This window comes from Macrobrachium nipponense, chromosome 2 (genome assembly GCF_015104395.2).
Source record: "Macrobrachium nipponense isolate FS-2020 chromosome 2, ASM1510439v2, whole genome shotgun sequence".
NCBI classification, from domain to species: domain Eukaryota; kingdom Metazoa; phylum Arthropoda; class Malacostraca; order Decapoda; family Palaemonidae; genus Macrobrachium; species Macrobrachium nipponense.
In genome coordinates this window covers 80,311,923-80,333,742 of record NC_087201.1, presented here as the reverse complement: position 1 = coordinate 80,333,742, position 21,820 = coordinate 80,311,923, and the positions used below count along the sequence as shown (strand labels likewise).

Sequence of the window (21,820 nt, the reverse complement as noted above, 5' to 3'; positions counted from 1 at the left end):
ATTACGAGCGAATATATTGAAGGATGATTAAAAAATGTTAACACTTGACAGGAAAACGAGAAGCTGTCACCTCTTTTCTGATTATTAACGCTTCCTTTTTTTAATGCAGTCTGGTTTATGCCATTACTGCTAAGCCCAGGTAAACTAATTTACTTTATCTTTATAAATTTTACATATTTCTCTCGAAATAAATGGATCACATTCATGGATCGGTACTCTTATTCTCCCAAAAGCTGTGTTTTATAATATCTAAAGGTATAAAAACCAACGTTTCAGCGCCTGTCTAAGTTGTAGTATGACTGCTTTCACTATTACGAACGAAAATTGATGCTCTGTTTTCCTGTGCGAATGTAATACGTGGTTTATGTTGGTCCGTTCTCTTTTCCTAAAGATTTTCCAGTTTGGCCAGTATAACAGTTGGCACTGACATACACGGGATTTGATACAGACATCCTCTAGCATTATCCGCAAAGTTCTTGCGAGTGCTTCTTTCATTGCATTATTGTTCATACATTTTGCATCAATTCCAAAGATAGGGGAATACCTAGAAAGCTTTCGCCAGGGAGACACTATACTAAAGAGGACGTGTCATATCTGTAGAGAAACGAATGGCTCTGACAACGGAGAAAAAGAAAAGACATTATAACTGTAAATCATATGATGTCACTCGGGTAGAGAGAGAGAGAGAGAGAGAAGAGAGAGAGAGAGATTCTAGCACCGTATTTAGTTCTACGCTGTTAAGACGTTATCAAGAATTGCAGCTGATAATTCAGGTTATTCTGATAAGAATTCAAGAACACTAAAGAACCAACGAGACGTGAAGCTAGTCGGAAAGATAAGTTTTCGCAAAACTTACTGCATATTGACATGCTATTTATCAACGTGTTTCTTAAAGGCAGTTTTCATATATAAGAAAAGTTCTGTCTCGGTGAAATTTCCCAAAACCTTCTCAGTATTCAATAACTGCTGACACAAATACCTTAGCAATCTAGAAGAACACTTTTGTTCCCAAGCTGGACATTAAGTGTTCAGTGATTCTGTTGATATTTGAAAGAAATTATGACGTCTGCCTCCGTGGTCTCATTTTGTTAGATCGCCGACGCTTAATATTTCACAGAAGTCTCACTAAAGACGACCTGTATCAGTGTTGCCTCAAACGCATAAAAGAACCCGATACTCTTATCAGTGTTGCACTAAAGTTAGCATGAAAGTTTCAAGATGTCGGCAAAGCGCAACGAAACCTTTCATGTCCTAATAGTTCTCAATGAGCGATGCATACAGCGTCTATGTCTTGAAATAGCTGGTCACTACCATAACAAAGGTAGCGTTTAATTTCGAGTATGAAGATCTTTTTTGTAAATGCAACTTTAGACTGATTCGGAAATCTATAAGCAATAAATATGATTATGAAATCGATTGAATTATTTTTAGAGGTTAAAGGTCAAAGAAATTATTCACTTTTTTTTGTAAAACAATTCAGCTATTGGCCAAACCATATGAAAAGCATTTCTTGTTCAGACTAATACCTTGTATAAATGCAAAGACAATTTTGCATATTTCTCCTGTTTATTGTAAACTGTTATAATCCTTGAATAGAGTGAAAATATAATGATGATACAAAAAGGCACAGTAACAAGGACTGAAGGGATGAAGCTACCACATGGGAATAGCATCAGACACATAGATGAGACAAGGTACACATACCTGGGAATAATAGAAAGGGAGGATATAAAACACCGAGAGATGAAGGACACGACCAGGAAAGAATATATGCAGACTTAAGGTCATACTGAAGTTCAAATTCAGCGCCGGAAATATGATGAAATCCATAAACACGTGGGCAGTACCAGTAATCAGATACAGGGCAGGAATAGTGGAGTGGACGAAGGCTGAACTCCTCACCAAAGACCAGAAAACTAGGAAACTCCTGACAATATACAAAACACTATACTCAAGACCAATTACTGACATGAAAGGGAGGGAGGGGACTACTAAGCATAGAAGACTGCGTCAACATCCAGATCAGAGCACTGGGGCAGTATCTGAAAACCAGTGAAGACGAGAGGCTAAGAAGTGCATGGGAAGAAGGACTCATAAAAGTAGACGAGGACCCAGAAATACAGTACAGAGACAGGAGAATGACGAATAGAACGGAGGAATGGCACAACAAACCAATGCACGGACAGTACATGAGACAGACAAAGAACTGGCCAGCGATGGAACATGGCAATGGCTTCAGAGGGGAGAACTCAAGAAGGAAACAGAAGGAATGCTATCAGCGGCACAAGATCAGAACCTTAATAACCAGTTATGTTCAAAGAACTATAGATGGAAATAACATTTCACCCATATGCAGAAAGTGCAAAATGCAAAACGAGACCATAAACCACATATCAAGCGAATGTCCGGCACTTGTACAGAACCAGTACAAAAAGAGGCATGATTTGGTAGCAAAAGCCCGTCACTGGAGCCTGTGCAAGACACACCAGCTTGGCTGCAGTAATCAGTGGTATGGACACCAACCTGAGAGAGTGATAGAAAACGATCAGGCAAAGATCCTCTTGGACTATGGCATCAGATACTATATATATATTATAATATGTGTGTTTGTGTGTAATTATATATATATATATATATATATATATATATATATAATATATATATTATATATATATATATATATATATATATATATATATATATGTTTGTATGTATATATATACATTTATATATATATATATATATATATATATATATATATATATATAATATACACACACACACACACATATATATATATATATATATATATATATATATATATAAATATATATATATATATATATATATATATGTATATATATATATATATATATATACATATATATATATCATTAAATACATAAATAAAAGGAAATAAATAAGAAGACTAAAGTAGGTATAAGTATAATAGAAAATTAAATGAATACCATAAATGAATAAATGAATCGAATAAATTAAACACATTAAAGAAACAAAACAGTAATATAAATAACTAAGTTAAATAAGTAAACTGTGCAAAGAAGTTAATAAAAATAAGATGAAATTAAATTTGTCATAAAATAAAGTAAAAGAGACTTAAGTAAAACAAACGACTAAAATGAAAAAAACAAAATGATACAAAGGCAATAAATGGTAAATTTTATCAAAATGAAATAAAATGCAAATAATTAATCGAAATGAAATACGACCTCTAGCTCCCTCAAGGGGAGTGCTGAAGTCTAGGGTTAGATAGTTTGTTGTTTCACCCACGAAAATTACAATAAATACTCTATGATTTATTCAAAATAATTTTTCTGGACTGTTCAACATGCACATCATTCATTTTTAATAAATAAATAAATCATAAATATCCTATCTGAAAATTCCTGTACCTTGAACTCGACGCGAAACACCTTCTTCAGGCTTTTTTAGGATTTCCACAGGGCTTTCCTACCCTGCTAACAAGAATAACATGAGCAAGAAGAAGAACAACAACAAAGTAATTTGTAGGCTTACTCCAAGAGTAAGCGAAAATAATTATGTCTACAATCATATAAACTAGCACAATCATGCATGTGCTTTTAAGCCTTCTGTCTCTCTGGTGCACCAACAGCGCGGCAAATCCTTAGGCAGGATTCGTCACTCCTGCATTGACCAAGAGGTCACGAAAGATTTGGATAAAGGATTTGGATACGTTCAGTTGAATGAAAGAATTTTGTGGTAACACCGGTTTCATTCATATGATCTTATGGCTTCGTGGGACTTTGTAAACTGGTGATTGGTATACAGGGATAGGCTGCAAATAAAGTACGTAAGATTGGTAAAAAATGTTAGGTAAATATAATGGGAAATAGATAAAATGTAATATGTCAAGAGACAAAATAGAATAAAGAAAGAGATAAGATAAAAGTGAATGTGTGAATAACATAACGTTTAGATGTAAATAATATACATTAAATAAACAAGGCTTGACCGGACATCCAGCTTACTCGGAATGCATGCATGATTTTTCCCTTACACAGAAGTTGTAAACATTTTAAACATAACTTACGTAAAAAATCTATGGCCAAATAAATCCTTGTTTCACCAACAAAAATTAAAATGAATACTCTGTATTTTATTAAAATTAATTGTTCTGTACTGTTTAACATGCACATCATTTATTTTTTTACACTTTCATTCTAATTAATAAATCATAAGTATCATGTCCTAAAGTTCCTGCATCTTTAACTCTTCACAAAACACCTTTTTCAGGCCTCTTTAGGCTCCTCCATAGAACTTCGCCGCCTCCAAACAGAAACAACAGCAACAGCAAAGTATCTTGTAGGCTTACTCCCCGAGTAAGCAAAAATTTACATGAAATAAATAGATAAACAGAAAAATAAATGGAATAGATAGACAATGAAATGAAATAAGTAAATAGATGTATAGAAAAATAAAAATACACAAATATAAGGTAAGATATTTAAACAAATTAGATAAGTAAGAAATAAACGAAATGAAACCGGAAAATAAAATGAAAATGAAATAAAGAAAAATGCAAGTAAAATAATAAATAAATATGTTAATTAAACAGGTAATATAACACAAGTACACTGGTTTATTTCATTTGTTTTGTTCGTTAAATATTTTTGCTTATTTGGCAAAGTAAACAGATAACCACATAATATGAGTAATTCAATAATATACCTAAATAAATTCTAAAAATATGAAAATAATAAACTTATAAATGATTGTAAAGTAAAAATAAACATGAATAGTGATAGAAATGAAATTAAACAGAATAGAATAATAGATAAAATGTAAATAATTAAACTGGAATAATACATATACAAACTAGTTAAATAAATAAACAATGAAAAAATGGGACAAAATAATTAAAGAAAATAACCTCCAAAAAATTAAATAAACAAGTAAATTAAATAAAGTAAATGTATGAAGAGAGAAAAAGAATAAATATTTAAAATAGAGAAAATTTGAAAAAGCATATAAGGCTAAATTTCACAATTAATTAAAATAAATAAATGATTCATTAGATAAAAGAAACAGGGCTTAATTCAACTCATATTTATGGTAAAAAAGCGTGTTGTTTCACCAACGAAAATTAGAATAAATATGTTATATTTCATTAGAAATAATTTTTCTGTACTGTTTAACATGTACATTATTTACTTTTTACATTTTCATTCTAATAAATGAATAATAAAAATCCTATCCTAAAATTCGGGTATCTTTAACTCAACGCAAAACATCTTTTTCAGACCCTTTTGGGCTTTTGCTTAGACCTCTCCCACTTCCCAATAAGAACAAGAACAAGAACGACAACAAAGCAACTTGTGGGCTTTCTCCCCGAGTAAGTGAAAAATTAAATCTATTGAACAAAAAAGAAAGAAAACTAGACAACATGGATAATAGAAATCAAGAAATTAATATATTGAAAATAAATGAAATAAAACTCATAAATAAATCTGATGAAATAGGAAGAATAATCAAAATATATAAATAAGATAAATTAAATGAAAAATTAAATACATAAGATAGATAAATAAAAGGAACATAATATAGAATAAAAAGTAAATGTGTAAAATTAATGAATTAAAGATATATCCACAGAAGAATGTATTCTATTTATTCTGATTGCTTATGGAATCTAATTTTAGGTACTTTTCGTAGATGAAGAATTTTTCAGACTTCATTATATTCTTTAGAAATGAAAAATATTTAACAGATAAATATCCATAATTCATTTTGCTCAAGATGGTTATTAAAAGCATTATATATTTTTACCAAATGTTTATTTATTTGCATATACAAGAAAATTTGTAGAAGCTTCTCAGATTTGTTTTAACCATAATATCGGCCACCATATCCACCGAATCCTCCAAATCCAGGCTCAGCTTTGGGTTCAGCTACTGGCTTCTCTTTCCTCGGTAGGCTCCATATCCGAATCCATGGCCACCAAATCCTCCAAATCCTCCACCAAATCCTCGGTAGAATCCAGGATCAGCTTCAGGTTCGGGTTCAGCAACAGGACCAGCTGCTACTATCCCGAAAAGGACCACGGCTAAGGTGGCAATTATTGTCTGCAAAAAAGTATGTAAAAGGCCTCTTTATCAAGACCTGAAAAATGTAGCTGTTAGCCTTTCAGCAAAGGTTTTACAAAGTGTAGTTTTTTCATGTTATCTTTTCAGCATTTTTCAAGTAATGTCCCTTGTTTTTTTACCATCCTTTACGCCGTTACTGAAAATTGGAAGATTTGAATGGTTTCAGTCAAAGGGCCCAGAAATGGTTAAGCATTAAAACTAGAATATAAGCAATTATAAAAATATTTTCTATATTAAAGAAATCGAATTTCTCTCTCTCTCTCTCTCTCTCTCTCTCTCTCTCTCTCTCTCTCTTCTCTCTCTCTCTCTCTCACCTTGAACATCATCTTGCAGTGCTTGATAGCTGATTGTGCTGAAAGGAATTCTGGGATCTCCTTATATACTAGTAAGTGAGGGAGGTCAAAAGTCCTTCAGGCGACTATCTTAAGGAAAAGAGCCACGTTACCAACAATCATAAACAAATGAAAAAGTGGTACTCCGATTTGCTTTACTTCTTATTAATCTTTGAACAAAACCTATCGAATTAGTAGATGTATATATATATATATATATATATATATATATATATATATATATATATATATATATATATATATATATATATATGTATATATATATATATATATATATATATATATATATATATATATATATAAGTATATAAGTAGGTATGTATATATACATACATCTTTATACATACATATATTCTCATTTCATGGCAGAAGATATTTATTGAGGCCAGAAATGTCAAATGATACAGAAAATGCTTTTGATTATTGTTATAAGTATAAAGACTCTTACAGACACTATGTCTCCACGATGTCCGGAAAAATGAAATATTAAAGTCGGACGTGTACTCGCTTATAAAAATTATGAAAGGAAACATGGAAAATCATCTTTCCAATGGCACTGTGAAACAGCCTCCTGAATAAATGCAAAGAAGTGAGGGAAAGATGCACAGACAACAACGATCTTTTTGCGAAGTCCGAAGATGTGCTTTACCCTCCATCGTTTCTCTAGACACCAGCTTCCTTCCTTCCTTCCTTGTTCAGGGGAACCGAAATGAAGGAGAACTCGCCTCATAACGAGTTGATCGCTTGTTGTTGCAAAAGTACTTATGCAGCCCAAACCACCCAATTCCCCGCCTCCCCCCAACCCCCCTTCCTTTCATCTGCCGTTATGACTAGCTTACAAACAGGCTGTTTAAGGAAAGCCGTACAGAAAACTCAGCATGTAAATGTATATTATCCAATAATCATATTAAAAATCGTGTCTATGCCTTTTATCTTCAACACTGCTGGAATGTGAGAGTAGGCATATTGGTTTTAAAAATCCGGAAAGTTTAAAGTAAGGTAACTTCTGTAAACATGTCTTACGCAGATTAAACTAATTGTCAATTCTGTTCTCTTTGGTTATATTTGATGATTACTTGTGTGCCTAGTTTAGTATACTTCATTGGCCCATGCCATACGAGATATACTAACTTATTTTTGCAACGACGGTTTATAACATATATTATAAATGCTGAATAAAAATGAAAATTCCTGTGTTCCATCAAAATATACAAAACAAACAGAGAGGAATTGTTGCTAATCAATTGAATTCGTTTTTTATTATTGGGGAGATGATGATATTACCTCTTTTACGGATTTTTGCCGCTTTTTGTGTCCTGACTTCGAATAGGTCATAATCATAACCTTTGGGCACATTTAATTAAGGGGTACAGGGAGTACCTCTTGCCTAATTTCGCAAAGCTCTGCTGAAAAAGTGCGAATAATAATAATAATAATAATAAAATAATAATAATAATAATAATAATAATAATAATAATAATAATAATAATAATAGTATAGAGGAATTGGAAAGGGATATGACACACGGCAACGAATTACAAGAAGACGAACTGAGAGACGATGCCACAGAAGACGACAGGGATGATGAGGTATCAAACAACGACATACGAAGAAACACCGACGAAGTAACAGACAGGGCGGAATGGGTAGAAAAAATCAGACAATGGATGAAGCCAGATAAAGAGAGAACAAAGATCCCCTCCATGAAAGCCTACAACACCAAGAAATTAAGGGAGAAAACAAGTGAGGTCAATGAAATAATGTGACTAATACACACCACCAATATCACAGAAACAAATAACTTGACATATGCAGGAGCAAGATTAGTAGCAGAACTGATGGGGATACGAACACCAACACCACCAGCACAACCAACCCAACAGAAACCAAAACAGCAACGCCTTGGAAAAGGCGCCTGGAAAAGCAAATCATGGTGATGAGGTCAGACTTGAGTAAACTGAAAGAGATGGCAGAAAAAAGGCTTAGATGCAAGAATACAAGGCAAGAACTGAACGAGAAATACAAAGTAAAGGAGAGGGGACTAAACAACCCAATAGAAGATGTAAAACAGAGGCTTAAGGCCAAAGCACATAAGATCCAACGGTACATGAACAGGAATAAGGAATACCAACAGAACAAACTATTCGGAACCAACCAGAAATGACTATACAGCCAACTAAGAGGGGAAGACAACCACCAAGAAATTCCTGAAGCCGAACCAAGTAAGAGACTCTGGGAAAACATCTGGAGCAATCCGGTATCACACAACAAACATGCAACATGGCTCCAGGAAGTCAAGGCTGAAGAAACAGGGAGAATAAAACAAAGATTCACTGTCATCACAACAGACACAGTCAGACACCAACTAAAGAAAATGCCCAACTGGAAAGCCCCAGGTCCCGATGAAGTCCATGGATACTAGTTCAAAAACTTCAAGGCCCTACACCCAAGAATAGCAGAACAACTCCAGCATTGTATCACAAATCCCTATGCGCCCAAATGGATGACCACAGGAAGAACATCCTTAGTTCAGAAAGACAAGAGTAAGGGAAATATAGCCAGTAACTACAGGCCTATCACCTGCCTACCAATAATGTGGAAGTTACTAACAGGTATCATCAGTGAAAGGCTATACAACTACCTAGAGGATACAAACACCATCCCCCACCAACAGAAAGGCTGCAGAAGGAAGTGTAAAGGCACAAAAGACCAGCTCCTAATAGACAAAATGGTAATGAAGAACAGTAGGAGAAGGAAAACCAACCTAAGCATGGCATGGATAGCCTGTAAGAAGCCTTCGACATGGTACAAAACACATGGCTAATAGAATGCCTGAAAATATATGGACCAGAGGAAAACACCATCAGCTTCCTCAAAAATACAATGCGCAACTGGAATACAATACTTACAAGCTCTGGAATAAGACTACTGCAGAAGATGGATGCTGGGTACCAACTCAAGAAAAGAGGCAACAGAATTAACCATCTGATGTTCATGGACGACATCAAGCTGTATGGTAAGAGCATCAAGGAAATAGATACCCTAATCCAGACTGTAAGGATTGTATCTGGGGACATCAAGAAGGAGTTTGGAATAGAATAATGTACCTTAGTCAAAGTAACAAGGACTGAAGGGATTAAGCTACCAGATGGGAACAACATCAAACACATAGATGAGACGGGATATAAATACCTAGGAATAATGGAAGGAGGGGATATAAAACACCAAGAGATGAAGGACACGATCAGGAAAGAATATATGCAGAGACTCAAGGCGATACTCAAGTCAAAACTCAACGCCGGAAATATGATAAAAGCCATAAACACATGGGCAGTGCCAGTAATCAGATACAGCACAGGAATAGTGGAATGGACGAAGGCAGAACTTCGCAGCATAGACCAGAAAACGAGCAAACATATGACAATACACAAAGCACTACACCCAAGAGCAAATACGAACAGACTATACATAACACGAAAGGAAGGAGGGAGGGGACTACTAAGCATAGAGGACTGCGTCAACATCGAGAACAGAGCACTGGGGCAATATATGAAGACCAGTGAAGACGAGTGGCTCAAGAGTGCATGGGAAGAAGGACTGATAAAATTAGACGAAGACCCAGAAATATACAGAGACAATACATGAGACAGACCAAAGAACTAGCCAGCGATGACACGTGGCAATGGCTAATGAGGGGAGAGCTCAAGAAGGAAACTGAAGGAATGATAACAGCGGCACAAGATCAGGCCCTAAGAACCAGATATCTCCAAAGAACGATAGATGGAAATAACATCTCTCCCATATGTAGGAAGTGCAATATGAAAAATGAAACCATAAACCACATAGCAAGCGAATGTCCGGCACTTGCACAGAACCAGTACAAAAAGAGGCAGGATTCAGTAGCAAAAGCCCTTCACTGGAGCCTGTGCAAGAAACACCAGCTACCTTGCAGTAATAAGTGGTACGGACACCAACCTGAAGGAGTAATAGAAAACGATCAGGCAAAGATCCTCTGGGACTATGGTATCAGAACAGATAGGGTGATACGTGCAAATAGACCAGACGTGACGTTGATTGACAAAATCAAGAAGAAAGTATCACTCATTGATGTCGCAATACCATGGGTCCAGAGTTGAAGAGAAAGAAAGGGAAAAAATGGATAAGTATCAAGACCTGAAAATAGAAATAAGAAGGATATGGGATATGCCAGTGGAAATTGTACCCATAATCATAGGAACACTAGGCACGATCCCAAGATCCTGGAAAAGGAATCTGGAAAAACTAGAGGCTGAAGTAGCCCCAGGACTCATGCAGAAGAGTTGTGATCCTAGAAACGGCGCACATAGTAAGAAAAATGATGGACTCCTAAGGAGGTAGGATGCAACCCGGAACCCCACTCTATAAATACCACCCAGTCGAATTAGAGGACTGTGATAGAGCAAAAAAAAAAAAAAAAAAAAACAATAATAAGACTTTTAATCTCAAAATTAAATAAACTCTGTTATCATTCAATCATTACTCTCATGAATTTAGTTCGGTCTGTTTTAATCTACAGCTACAAAAACATGTCTCCACTGAAGCTTACGATTCTTCGCTCACAAGAGTCCACACTGGAAGAATGGATTTAACCGTCTCAAATAGCATAAAAAAAGGGTTTGCACCAAGTTATTTCATGCCCTTTGCTCCATAGTGGAATGAAAAAGTAGACAAAAGATAAGGAAGTGGTTGGTAACAAGGGCAGTCATTTTTATTTTTACACATTTTTTCGTTACAGTAGTTTTTAGAGCGTGACTTTTTTTTTAAGTACTGCTGAAAGGAGGTTTTATCCGAATGACGTCATTTTCATTCATGGATTTTAAATTAACTTCCATTACTTTTTTTGTTCGATGTACTAAATAAGTAAATGCTTATTTATCCACTGACTTATTTATTATTTATTTATTTATATATTTAATTATTAACTGTTTTGTTGTCGACTTATGTCATTTGTTTTTTGTTTTATATATTCTATCTTACCCATTATTACTATATAACTTTCCAATAATTTTTTATTTTACCTATCTGTTTATTTTATCTATATTTTGATTTAAGTCTAGGTATTTTTAATTTCTTAGATTCTTATTAACTTTATTTCATATAAATTAATTCATAGGTAAATAAAATAGATGATGATTTTGTAAAAAAAAATAAATAGGGATAAATAAATGAATAAATCCATTAAGTAAACAAATAAGATAGATTTTTTAAGAAATAAAACAAACAATTATACATATATCTATAACCAGTATAAACTAATAAGGAAATTGAAACAAAAATATAAATGAGCAAACAAAATATGAAAATGAAATAAATAACTAAAGTTAATATATTTACAAAATAGATAAAATAATCAAGGTAAAATAGAGAAGTAATGAATTAAATAATAACTTGATAATATAGAAATATGATGAAATATAAATAACGTAAGTAAAAGCTAAAAAAATGAAATAAGACAGGCGAAATAAACAGAATGAAATAAATGGTTAAAAAAGGATTAAATATGTACTAAAAATATAAAAGTGAATGAACATATGGGTACACTAATCTTCGATGAATATTATTAATGTGGAACAATAAAAATGATTGCCCACTTGGCTACGAAGGGGAGGATAGGTCTATTGTAGATCAAATAAGTATATCTGAAAAAGACAGGTATGTGTATGTATGAGAGGGAGAAGACTTTTAATCCTTCTCGTGGTCAGGTCGGCAACGTGACCTCTTTGTGATTATCGGACCTGGGTTCGTTTCCCCGGACCAGACATTACAATTTCAAATTTCTTTGAACTTGGATCTTCAGGGTTTGTAGTGACAAGCGTATCCAAAAAAGATAAAAGAATTTAAGAAGTTAAGAGGGCATTGTGGCTATTAGTTTCATATGTATGTGGTAAAAAGTGACCAGTAGATTCTACATATATATATATATATATATAGAATATATATATATATATATATATAAATTACCATATATATATGTATGTATGTAGGTATATATATATATAGATATATATAATATATATATATATATATATATATCTATATATTTATTATATATCTAATACACAATCACACATACACACACACACACACACACACACACACACATATATATATAATATATATATATATATATATATGCATATGTGTGATTGTGTAATTAGATATATAATATATATATATATATATATATATATATATATATATATATATACTTGTGTATATTGAATGTTGTAATAGGAAATAGAGAAAGAAGAGATCAGTTATTAGAAAACTTAAAAGAATAAACAATCTAATTACTAAATAAACAACAACCTTTTTTCATAGTTCTCAGGCAGCCAAGTCTTACAAAGAAAAATCATTTGCATTTGCAATGTCTTATCGATGCAGTTCATTCACCTAATTAAATCTCAGAGAGAGAGAGAGAGAGAGAGAGAGAGAGAGAGAGAGGAGAGAGACTTTTTATATCACTGGTGATACCAATAATTTCATTTGATTTTAATTTTGATTTAGTTTAAATTCAGATCTTCAGAAAAGTAATTACAGCTTCAGATGTCATTAATAAAGCTTAAGATTATTCCCACGCAAGAATCTACTAAAAAATTCTGGAAGAATAGATTCGCTTTTATCAACCAGAAGAAAGACGAGCACCAGGAAGACAGGAGATAAGAGGGTAAGCAGTACCAAGAACAGTTCCATTTGTAGCAGATGTTTTCTTATCTGTTTAAAAATTTATTTCCATTGACGAGGTTTTTAATGTGACTCCTTATGAAGTAATTTAGGAAAGGGAGCTTTTCCATATATCATCCTTTTTATTCGGGCCTAAAAGTAATGAAAAATTCAATGAGCTTTTAAACTCAATTTCAACTCTTTTCTTTTCTCCAAAAATGCAACAGATCAATAAAATAAGTTAAAACGAAATATTCAATATAGGATAGGAATTACATATGATAAAATAAGAAACAAAGTGAATGAAAGGTTCATAAAATAAGGTAAATTATGTGAAACCTCTAGAATAGAATGAATAATTTAAGGAGGCAAAGAATTTAAATCAACTATTAAATATATTTTATAAGTTTATAAAAACGAATGCAACAATTTCGATCTTTGCTATCAAAAGAAGAGGTAAGTCAAAATTTTAGATGTAGAACTTGCGTTACGCTTCATGATTCTTATTATAAGTGTTAAACATAATCCTATTTGTATCCAGAATAAAATTTTGTCCAGGATAGGTAATAAAGTGATATATATATATATTTCGAAATTTTTTTATTTATTTAGATTCATAAAAGTTGTCGAGTGTTCACAATATTTTCTTAACCATAATATCGACCACCATATCCACCAAATCCTCCAAATCCTCCAAATCCTCCAAATCCTCCAAATCCACCAATTCCTCGGTGGAATCCAGGATCGGCTTCAGGTTCGGGTTCAGCTACTGGGCTCCTCTTTCCTCGGTAGGCTCCATATCCGAATCCGTGGCCACCAAATCCTCCGAATCCTCCAAATCCTCCAAATCCACCAATTCCTCGGTGGAATCCAGGATCGGCTTCAGGTTCGGGCTCAGCTACTGGGCTCCTCTTTCCTCGGTAGGCTCCATATCCGAATCCGTGGCCACCAAATCCTCCAAATCCTCCAAATCCTCCAAATCCACCAATTCCTCGGTGGAATCCAGGATCAGCTTTAGGATCAGGATCAGCAACAGGACCAGCTGCTACAACCCCGAAAAGGACCACAGCTAAGGTGGCAGTAATCGTCTGGAAATAGTATGTAAATTACTGTTTATTGAAACATAATCAATTAACCTTATGAATGTCAGAAAAGATTTTCAAGATAATTATAGATATATTTTATCTCGAATAATCTTGACGCCATGACTTAGAAATTAAAGATATGAAAAGTTTCATATATATCTTGAGTATGTTTTTCTCTTAAGATAGCTGTCTTAAAACGAAAATACATATAGGACTACAGGAAAGAAGAACAACTAAGAAAATTGGGAAAATTAATTGACTAGAAAGATATTGTAATCGAACTTAAAATTTTGTACTCAGAAATTCTAATGTTCCTAGAAAGGAACCAATATAACTAAAAATAATAGAAATGTGTCAACATTTAAACAGTTTTAAACGTCTACAAATGATTAAACATTACAGAAGTAGTGGTAGAAAATTACATAATATTTTCAAAACGAACTAATCAAAGATTTTCAGTTTAATCTCTCTCTCTCTCTCTCTCTCTCTCTCTCTCTCTCTCTCTCTCTCTCTCTCTTACAGTGGACATCATCGTGCAGTGCTTGAGAGCCGACTGTGTTAATACAGACTCAGAGATCCCCTTATATACAGAGCGAGGGTGACCAAATGTCCTTCACAGGGCACTCAAGATGTTGCGGAAAAGAACCTCGTCATCGTGTATGAAAAACTAGTGCCACAATGGCGTTGATACCCGCTTTTTTCACGTTTCCTTCGTCTCGAAGAAACCTGAAGTTAGTAACACACACATAGTATGTATATACGTATAATATATATATATATATATATATATATATATATATATATATATATCTATATATATATATATATATATATATATATATATATATATATATATATATATATATTATATATATATATGTGTGTGTGTGTGTGTGTGTGTGTGTGTATGGGAGTGTGTGTGGGTGTGTGTGTGTGTGTGTGTATTGTATAGAAAAGGGTATGTTGGCTTGGTGCGATGCTCAGGGTTATTTTGGTTTCCTGTTTGAATTGAGAAGAGTGGTGCATTGCTTGGAGTTTTTCTTTGATTTATTTAATTAATCCTTTTATTCCCAAATAAATGTATTTTTGTGATACGTGTGTCTGATTTAGCTACCTGAGATAATTGTGATATGTGAGATCGGATAGTTGGTTGAGAGAGAGAGAGAGAGAGAGAGAGAGAGAGAGAGAGAGAGAGAGAGATTAAACTGGAAATCATTGATTAGTTTGTTTTGAAAACATTATGTAATTTTCTAACACTACATCTGTAATGTTAAATCATTTGAAGAGAAAGTATCTCTGTAGCCCCTTCAGGGCTTAGTTACTAAAAATATAGTTCCGAAAGGGATTGGTCAATGCTCCTTTTATGCTCCTTGTAGGACTTTTATTGTACGGGTATATGTATATATTTATATATAAGTCATATCACATTACCGTGATTCATATACATACATCGAGCTACAATGTCCTTTAATATCTAATTCGCTCTACCTCGGAATTAATATATTTTCATATATGCTTAACTGAAGGGGAATTTTTTTCACGATAATAGAATTGCCTGTACCTGGGCTCGAAAGCAGGAGACATTCAAATCCAGGCACATCAGTGAAGCTCTACCACCCCACCACCGCGAGAGGCCCATAAGTTTATGTCGTCTCTCACCCTCAAATATCCAACGTGCTCAGGTATTCGTTGGTTTGGAGGCAACATCAACCCGCCTTGACTCCGGTAGCGTTTTAGCACTTTTTGACAACACGTAGCATTTACATAAGTCATATCACATTACCGTGATTCATATACATACATCGAGCTACAATGTTCTTTAATATCTAATTCGCTCTACCTCGGAAATTAATATATTTTCATATATGTTTAACCGAAGGGGAATTTTTTCACGATAATAGATTTGCCTGTACCTGGGCGCGAATGCAGGAGACATTCAAATCCAGGCACGTCAGTGAAGCTCTACCACCCCACCACCGCGAGAGGCCTATAAGTTTATGTCGTCTCTCACCCTAAAATACCTCAACGCGCTCAGGTATTCGTTGGTTTGGAGACAACATCAACCCGCCTCAACTTGGTAGCGTTGGTAGCGCTTTTTGGAAACAAGTAGCATTTACATAAGTCATATCACATTTACCGTGATTTCAATTATTTAACAATTTAAAACATCGAGCTACAATGTGTATATGTGTCTATATATATACATATACATATATGATATATATATATATATATATATATATTATATATATATATATATATATATATAATATATATATACACATATACACAATCCATTCCGAAGCAGCCTTCGTAACCTGATTTTTTAGTATCTCGAATTGCCTTATTCGTTCCAAGCCCTACAAAAACACCACAGTAAATTTTATATTAAGCTAAATTGACCAATAAAAAATGAAATATAACAATATGGACCATTCAATACCAAACACAACCTCTATTGTAGTACGTATCTGTAAATAAAGTGTATCAATGTACAGGGTTTAAGAAATACTGTATATACAAGTATACACATATGTAGTAAAATGTGGAACCTTTCCTTTCGAGTGAGGCGATGTCTGAAAATGGCAGAAAACACGAACTCTTAACTTTACGAAACACATTAAAAAATGGCAGAAAACATTAACACTAAACTTTTCATGTCCGAGCTGGCAGCCTCCCCATGCTTAACACTGAATGGATGCCAGTCCATTTACAGAATTCATCAAACCACCCCCCGAGAAGCCCTGAAGTCTGGGGTTGCCGTCGATGTCCCTTCTCCGTCGTCTTCTGACTGGGCAATCAGATCACCAAAAATAGCGCTGGCCTTGTGGCAGATTGCCGGTTTGGTTATGGTATTGCCAGTGAATTTCTTTGTCTTTATTCCATACAAGAAGCAGCCTCTCCATCTCATCATGCACGTGGCTCCTCTTGTTGGACAAAATAATCACGCCCTTGGAAGGTGTAGCTGCTTTGATTGCTTCCTTCTGCTTAAGGATGGTGCCTATTGTCGCCGGATTTCGACCGTATTCCTCAGCGATCACACTCAACCGCATGCCAGCTTCATACTTTTTAATTATTTCCAACTTTGTCTCCAGAGAAAGCATCCTCTTCTTTCCGTGAACTTCAGCAATATTCTTGGGACCCATGGCTAATTAAGTTAATTAAGTTCACATGCAACATGATAAAGTAACTTACTACGAAGAAAGCGAAATCACTAACACAAATTTACATTAACAAACAAAATCTATGTGAATGAACGAATCCCACGTGCATACAATAAAGCTGATGCGACGAAGTAGTCGAAGAATACCTTTATGTAGAGGGATGATGGGACAGATGCTGACCAATAGGAGAGCATGATCTTACGGCGGTGACTAGCATCAGGAACCAATAGGAGAGTGGGAGGATGGTGGCGAGTCTACTCAGTTGGTGGCATGTGAGTTTTAAAATTATTCTTGGTGATCCGGGCATTTCTCAGACTTTACCCTTTAGCAATCTGAATTATTTCGTATACAGAAGCAAAAAAATCATCATCTTTACTTTCGTAACCTAGATTTTTTGTAAGTAGTGACTTTCGTAAGTAGAGGTTCCACTTATAAATATGTAAATATATATATATATATATATCTATATATATATATATATCATATAATATATATATATATATATATATCTGAATATATACTACCTGAGGGACCTAACACCACTTTGGAAAACTCTGAATGACGGTTGATCATTTACCTTAGAAAGGAAATAATATGTAGTTGGGTTTGAGTAATATGTTTATCTAAAGCATTAATTAATAATAGGATAGAAAAGAATTTTCAGTGATGGTTATTCATACTTTACAAGACAGAAGAATTTAAAAGAGAAGCAGAAAAATTTGTTTAAGCTTATTAACAATTCCAGTGAAGTTACTGTCCATTTTGAGCGAGAAAGTGATGAATCAATATTCCATAGACCCCACGTTTCACACCACCCCAAAATGTTATCCTATAGTTTGATCTTTGCTGAGATCAGCCCACAGTAAATAAAGTACTCTGGATAGCGTGGGTACAGGTTTGGAATATGAAAAAAACTTTAGTTGAATCAAATCAAATGATGGCTGAGTGGAAAATTTCGTCTAGGTCAGCCAAGCGGGTTGGAGTATTACAGAGCACAAGTTTGTAAGTTTAGCTACTTTCAAATACATCTATAATACACCACCACACACACACACACACACACATATATATATATATAGATATATATATATATATATATATATACACTCACTATACACACACATTATATATATTATAATATATATATATACATGTATCTAGATCTATATATATATATATATCTTATATCAGTATATAGTCTAGTACTACATGTATAGAGATATAGATATATATATATATATATATATATAAGATATATATATTTATATATATATATGATATAATATCTAATATATATATATATATATATATATATATATATATATATTAGTATATATATATATGTATATATATGGTATAATATACATAATATATAATATATATATATATATATATATATATATATATATATAGATATATATATATATATAGAATATCTGTAATAGAATTTGGAAATAGGAAATAGAGAAAGAAAAGATCAAGTATTAGAAATAAAATAAAAAAAATCAACTTTCTAATTACTAGATAAACAACAACCTTTTTTCATAGTTCTCAGGTAGCTAAAACTTTAAAAGAATAATCATTTGCATTTGCAATGTCTCAACAATGCAGTTTATTGACCTAAAGAAAAACCTGGCAATGATAATGATGGAAGAAGAGATAAAATAAGGAAAGGAAAACGATTATTTATCATTACTTTATGTATGAGATGGGACAGAGAATCAAGTGCTTATTCAAATTGATTTTAAACTAATCTCATTTTGTGATCAATTTGTTTTTATCCCTCAGTAGCTCAGTAGTTTCACTAATTAAAACTCTCAGAGAGAGAGAGAGAGAGAGAGAGAGAGAGAGAGAGAGAGAGAGAGACTTTTTATATCACTAGTAATACCAACAATTTGATTTGATTTTAATTTAGATTTAGTTTAAATTTAGATCTTCATTAAACTAACTACAGCCTCAGATGTCACTATTAAAGCTTAAGATTATTCCCTAGCAAGAATCTACTCAAAAATTCTGGAAGAATAGATTCGCTTTTGTCAACCAGAAGAAACACGAGCACCAGGTTATTTTGTGCTCTTTTCCCTATATTGGAACGAAAAGGAAGACAAGAGATAAGAGGGTAAGCAGTATCAAGAACAGTTCCATTTGTAGCAGATGTTTTCTTATGTTTAAAACTTTATTTCCATTGACGAGGTTTTTAATGTGACTCCTTATAAAGTAATTCAGAAAGGGAGCTTTTCCATATAGCGTCCCTTTTCTTCGGGCCTAAAAGTAATGAAAAATCCAATGAGCTTTTAAACTCAATTTCAACTCTTTTCTTTTCTCCAAAAATGCAACAGATCAATAAAATAAGTTAAAACGAAACATTCAATATAGGATAGGAATTACATATGATAAAATAATAAACAAAATGAATGAAAAGTTCATAAAATTAGGTAAATTATGTGAAACCTTTAGAAAAGAATGAATAATTTAAGAAGGCAAGGAATTTTATTATATAATTTTAGATGTAGAACTTGCGTTACGCTTCATGATTCTTACAATAAGTGTTAAACATTATCCTATTTGTATCCAGAATAAAATTTTTTTCAGGATAAGTAATAAAGTGATATATATATATATAATATATATAATATACATATAGATTATATATATATATTATATAATATCAAGAGCCAGCAGGAAACGAAAGAGGAAAAACAGAAGTACCATAGCGCTTTCGTGTAGTTCGTTGACACACCTCATCCAGGGTACAATATATAAAAGATTCTTTTATATTGTCCCTGATGAGGTGGTGTCAAGAATACACGAAAGCGCTAGGTACTTCTGTTTTTCATCTTTCTGCTGGCTCTTGATATACAATCTTCAGTGTTACTTGTGAATGTATAACATATATATATATATATATATATATATATATATATATATATATATATATATATATATATATATATATATATTTCGATTTTTTTTTTATTTATTTAGATTCATAAAAGTTGTCGGGTGTTACAATGTTGTCTTAACCATAATATCGCCACCACCATCACCAAATCATCCAAATCCTTCCAAATCCTCCAAAACCTCCAAATCCACCAATTCCTCGGTGGAATCCAGGATCGGCTTCAGGTTCGGGTTCAGCTACTGGGCTCCTCTTTCCTCGGTAGGCTCCATATCCGAATCCGTGGCCACCAAATCCTCCGAATCCTCCAAATCCTCCAAATCCACCAATTCCTCGGTGGAATCCAGGATCGGCTTCAGGTTCGGATTCAGCTACTGGGCTCCTCTTTCCTCGGTAGGCTCCATATCCGAATCCGTGGCCACCAAATCCTCCAAATCCTCCAAATCCACCAATTCCTCGATGGAATCCAGGATCAGCTTTAGGTTCAGGATCAGCAACAGGACCAGCTGTTACAACCCCAAAAAGGACCACGGCTAAGGTGGCAGTAATCGTCTGGAAATAGTATGTAAATTACTGTTTATTACAGCATAATCAATTAACCTTATGAATTTTTAGAAAAGATTTTCAAGACAATTATATATACATTTTATCTCGAATAATCTTGACGCCATGACTTAGAAATTATTATTAACGGAAGCAGTGAGCATCGCTATTCAGAAGCCGACCTTGAACGTCCAACAAGAATCGGACCATATACTCCCCTCCAGCAGGAGAAGGAATACCCAAGCCAACAGGGACCAGACAGCGCGCCCCAATCCACCAAGAACATCGCGCCCCTTGGAAGGCATGAGAAGACCCAGCGTCAGCGAATGTCAAGTAACATCCTTACTCAGTGCCTGAAGACCCCGACCCAAACACGAATCAAGGCAACCGTTAACAAACGTAGACCATTTTGGACATACACACACACACACACACACACACACTCAATTAAATCATACACATTTATTTTATAAACAGAAATTATCTCTTGTACCTTTATGCATGCTATAAAATATATACATATATTTGTACTCCCGTATTTAGATTTCTATATTCATTTTCATTCCTGTATGTAATTTTGTAATTTTTATCTAAAACCACATGTAACATATTAAAATTTTAAACATACATTTAAGGAAACTCTAGCACATGGCATTGTATTTTGAATATTTATTTAACCACTGTTTAAACTTTCACTCTTATTGTCACAGTACATATGTCCTTATGCTCTTTGTAACTAAAACAACGCCTTTAAGCTGTTAATCCCTAGACTAACCAGTACCCATACCTCAAGGTCATACCTCCCACACGATGAGATAAATAGGCCGAAAGGTCAGATTGTAAGTCAGTAGTCGCTTGATAATGCCATAAGGAGAAACAAGCTGTCGTGGACAAAATTCAATAAATGGAAGAAGGAAGTCTGCGTATTTTCACCAGAAATTGACGAACG

General features: G+C 33.6%; 1 protein-coding gene across 1 annotated transcript; it reads right to left on the bottom strand.

Moving 5' to 3' along the window:
• Positions 1-13,763: 13,763 nt before the first annotated feature.
• Positions 13,764-14,816, bottom strand: LOC135221472 (glycine-rich protein-like). The gene is made up of 2 exons (XM_064259222.1): positions 14,786-14,816; positions 13,764-14,268 (listed from the first exon to the last, which is right to left on the bottom strand). Exons 1-2 carry the CDS (start codon positions 14,795-14,797, stop codon positions 13,828-13,830), a joined length of 453 nt encoding a protein of 150 aa, XP_064115292.1. The 5' UTR covers positions 14,798-14,816; the 3' UTR covers positions 13,764-13,827.
• Between the last annotated feature and the right edge of the window lie 7,004 nt (positions 14,817-21,820).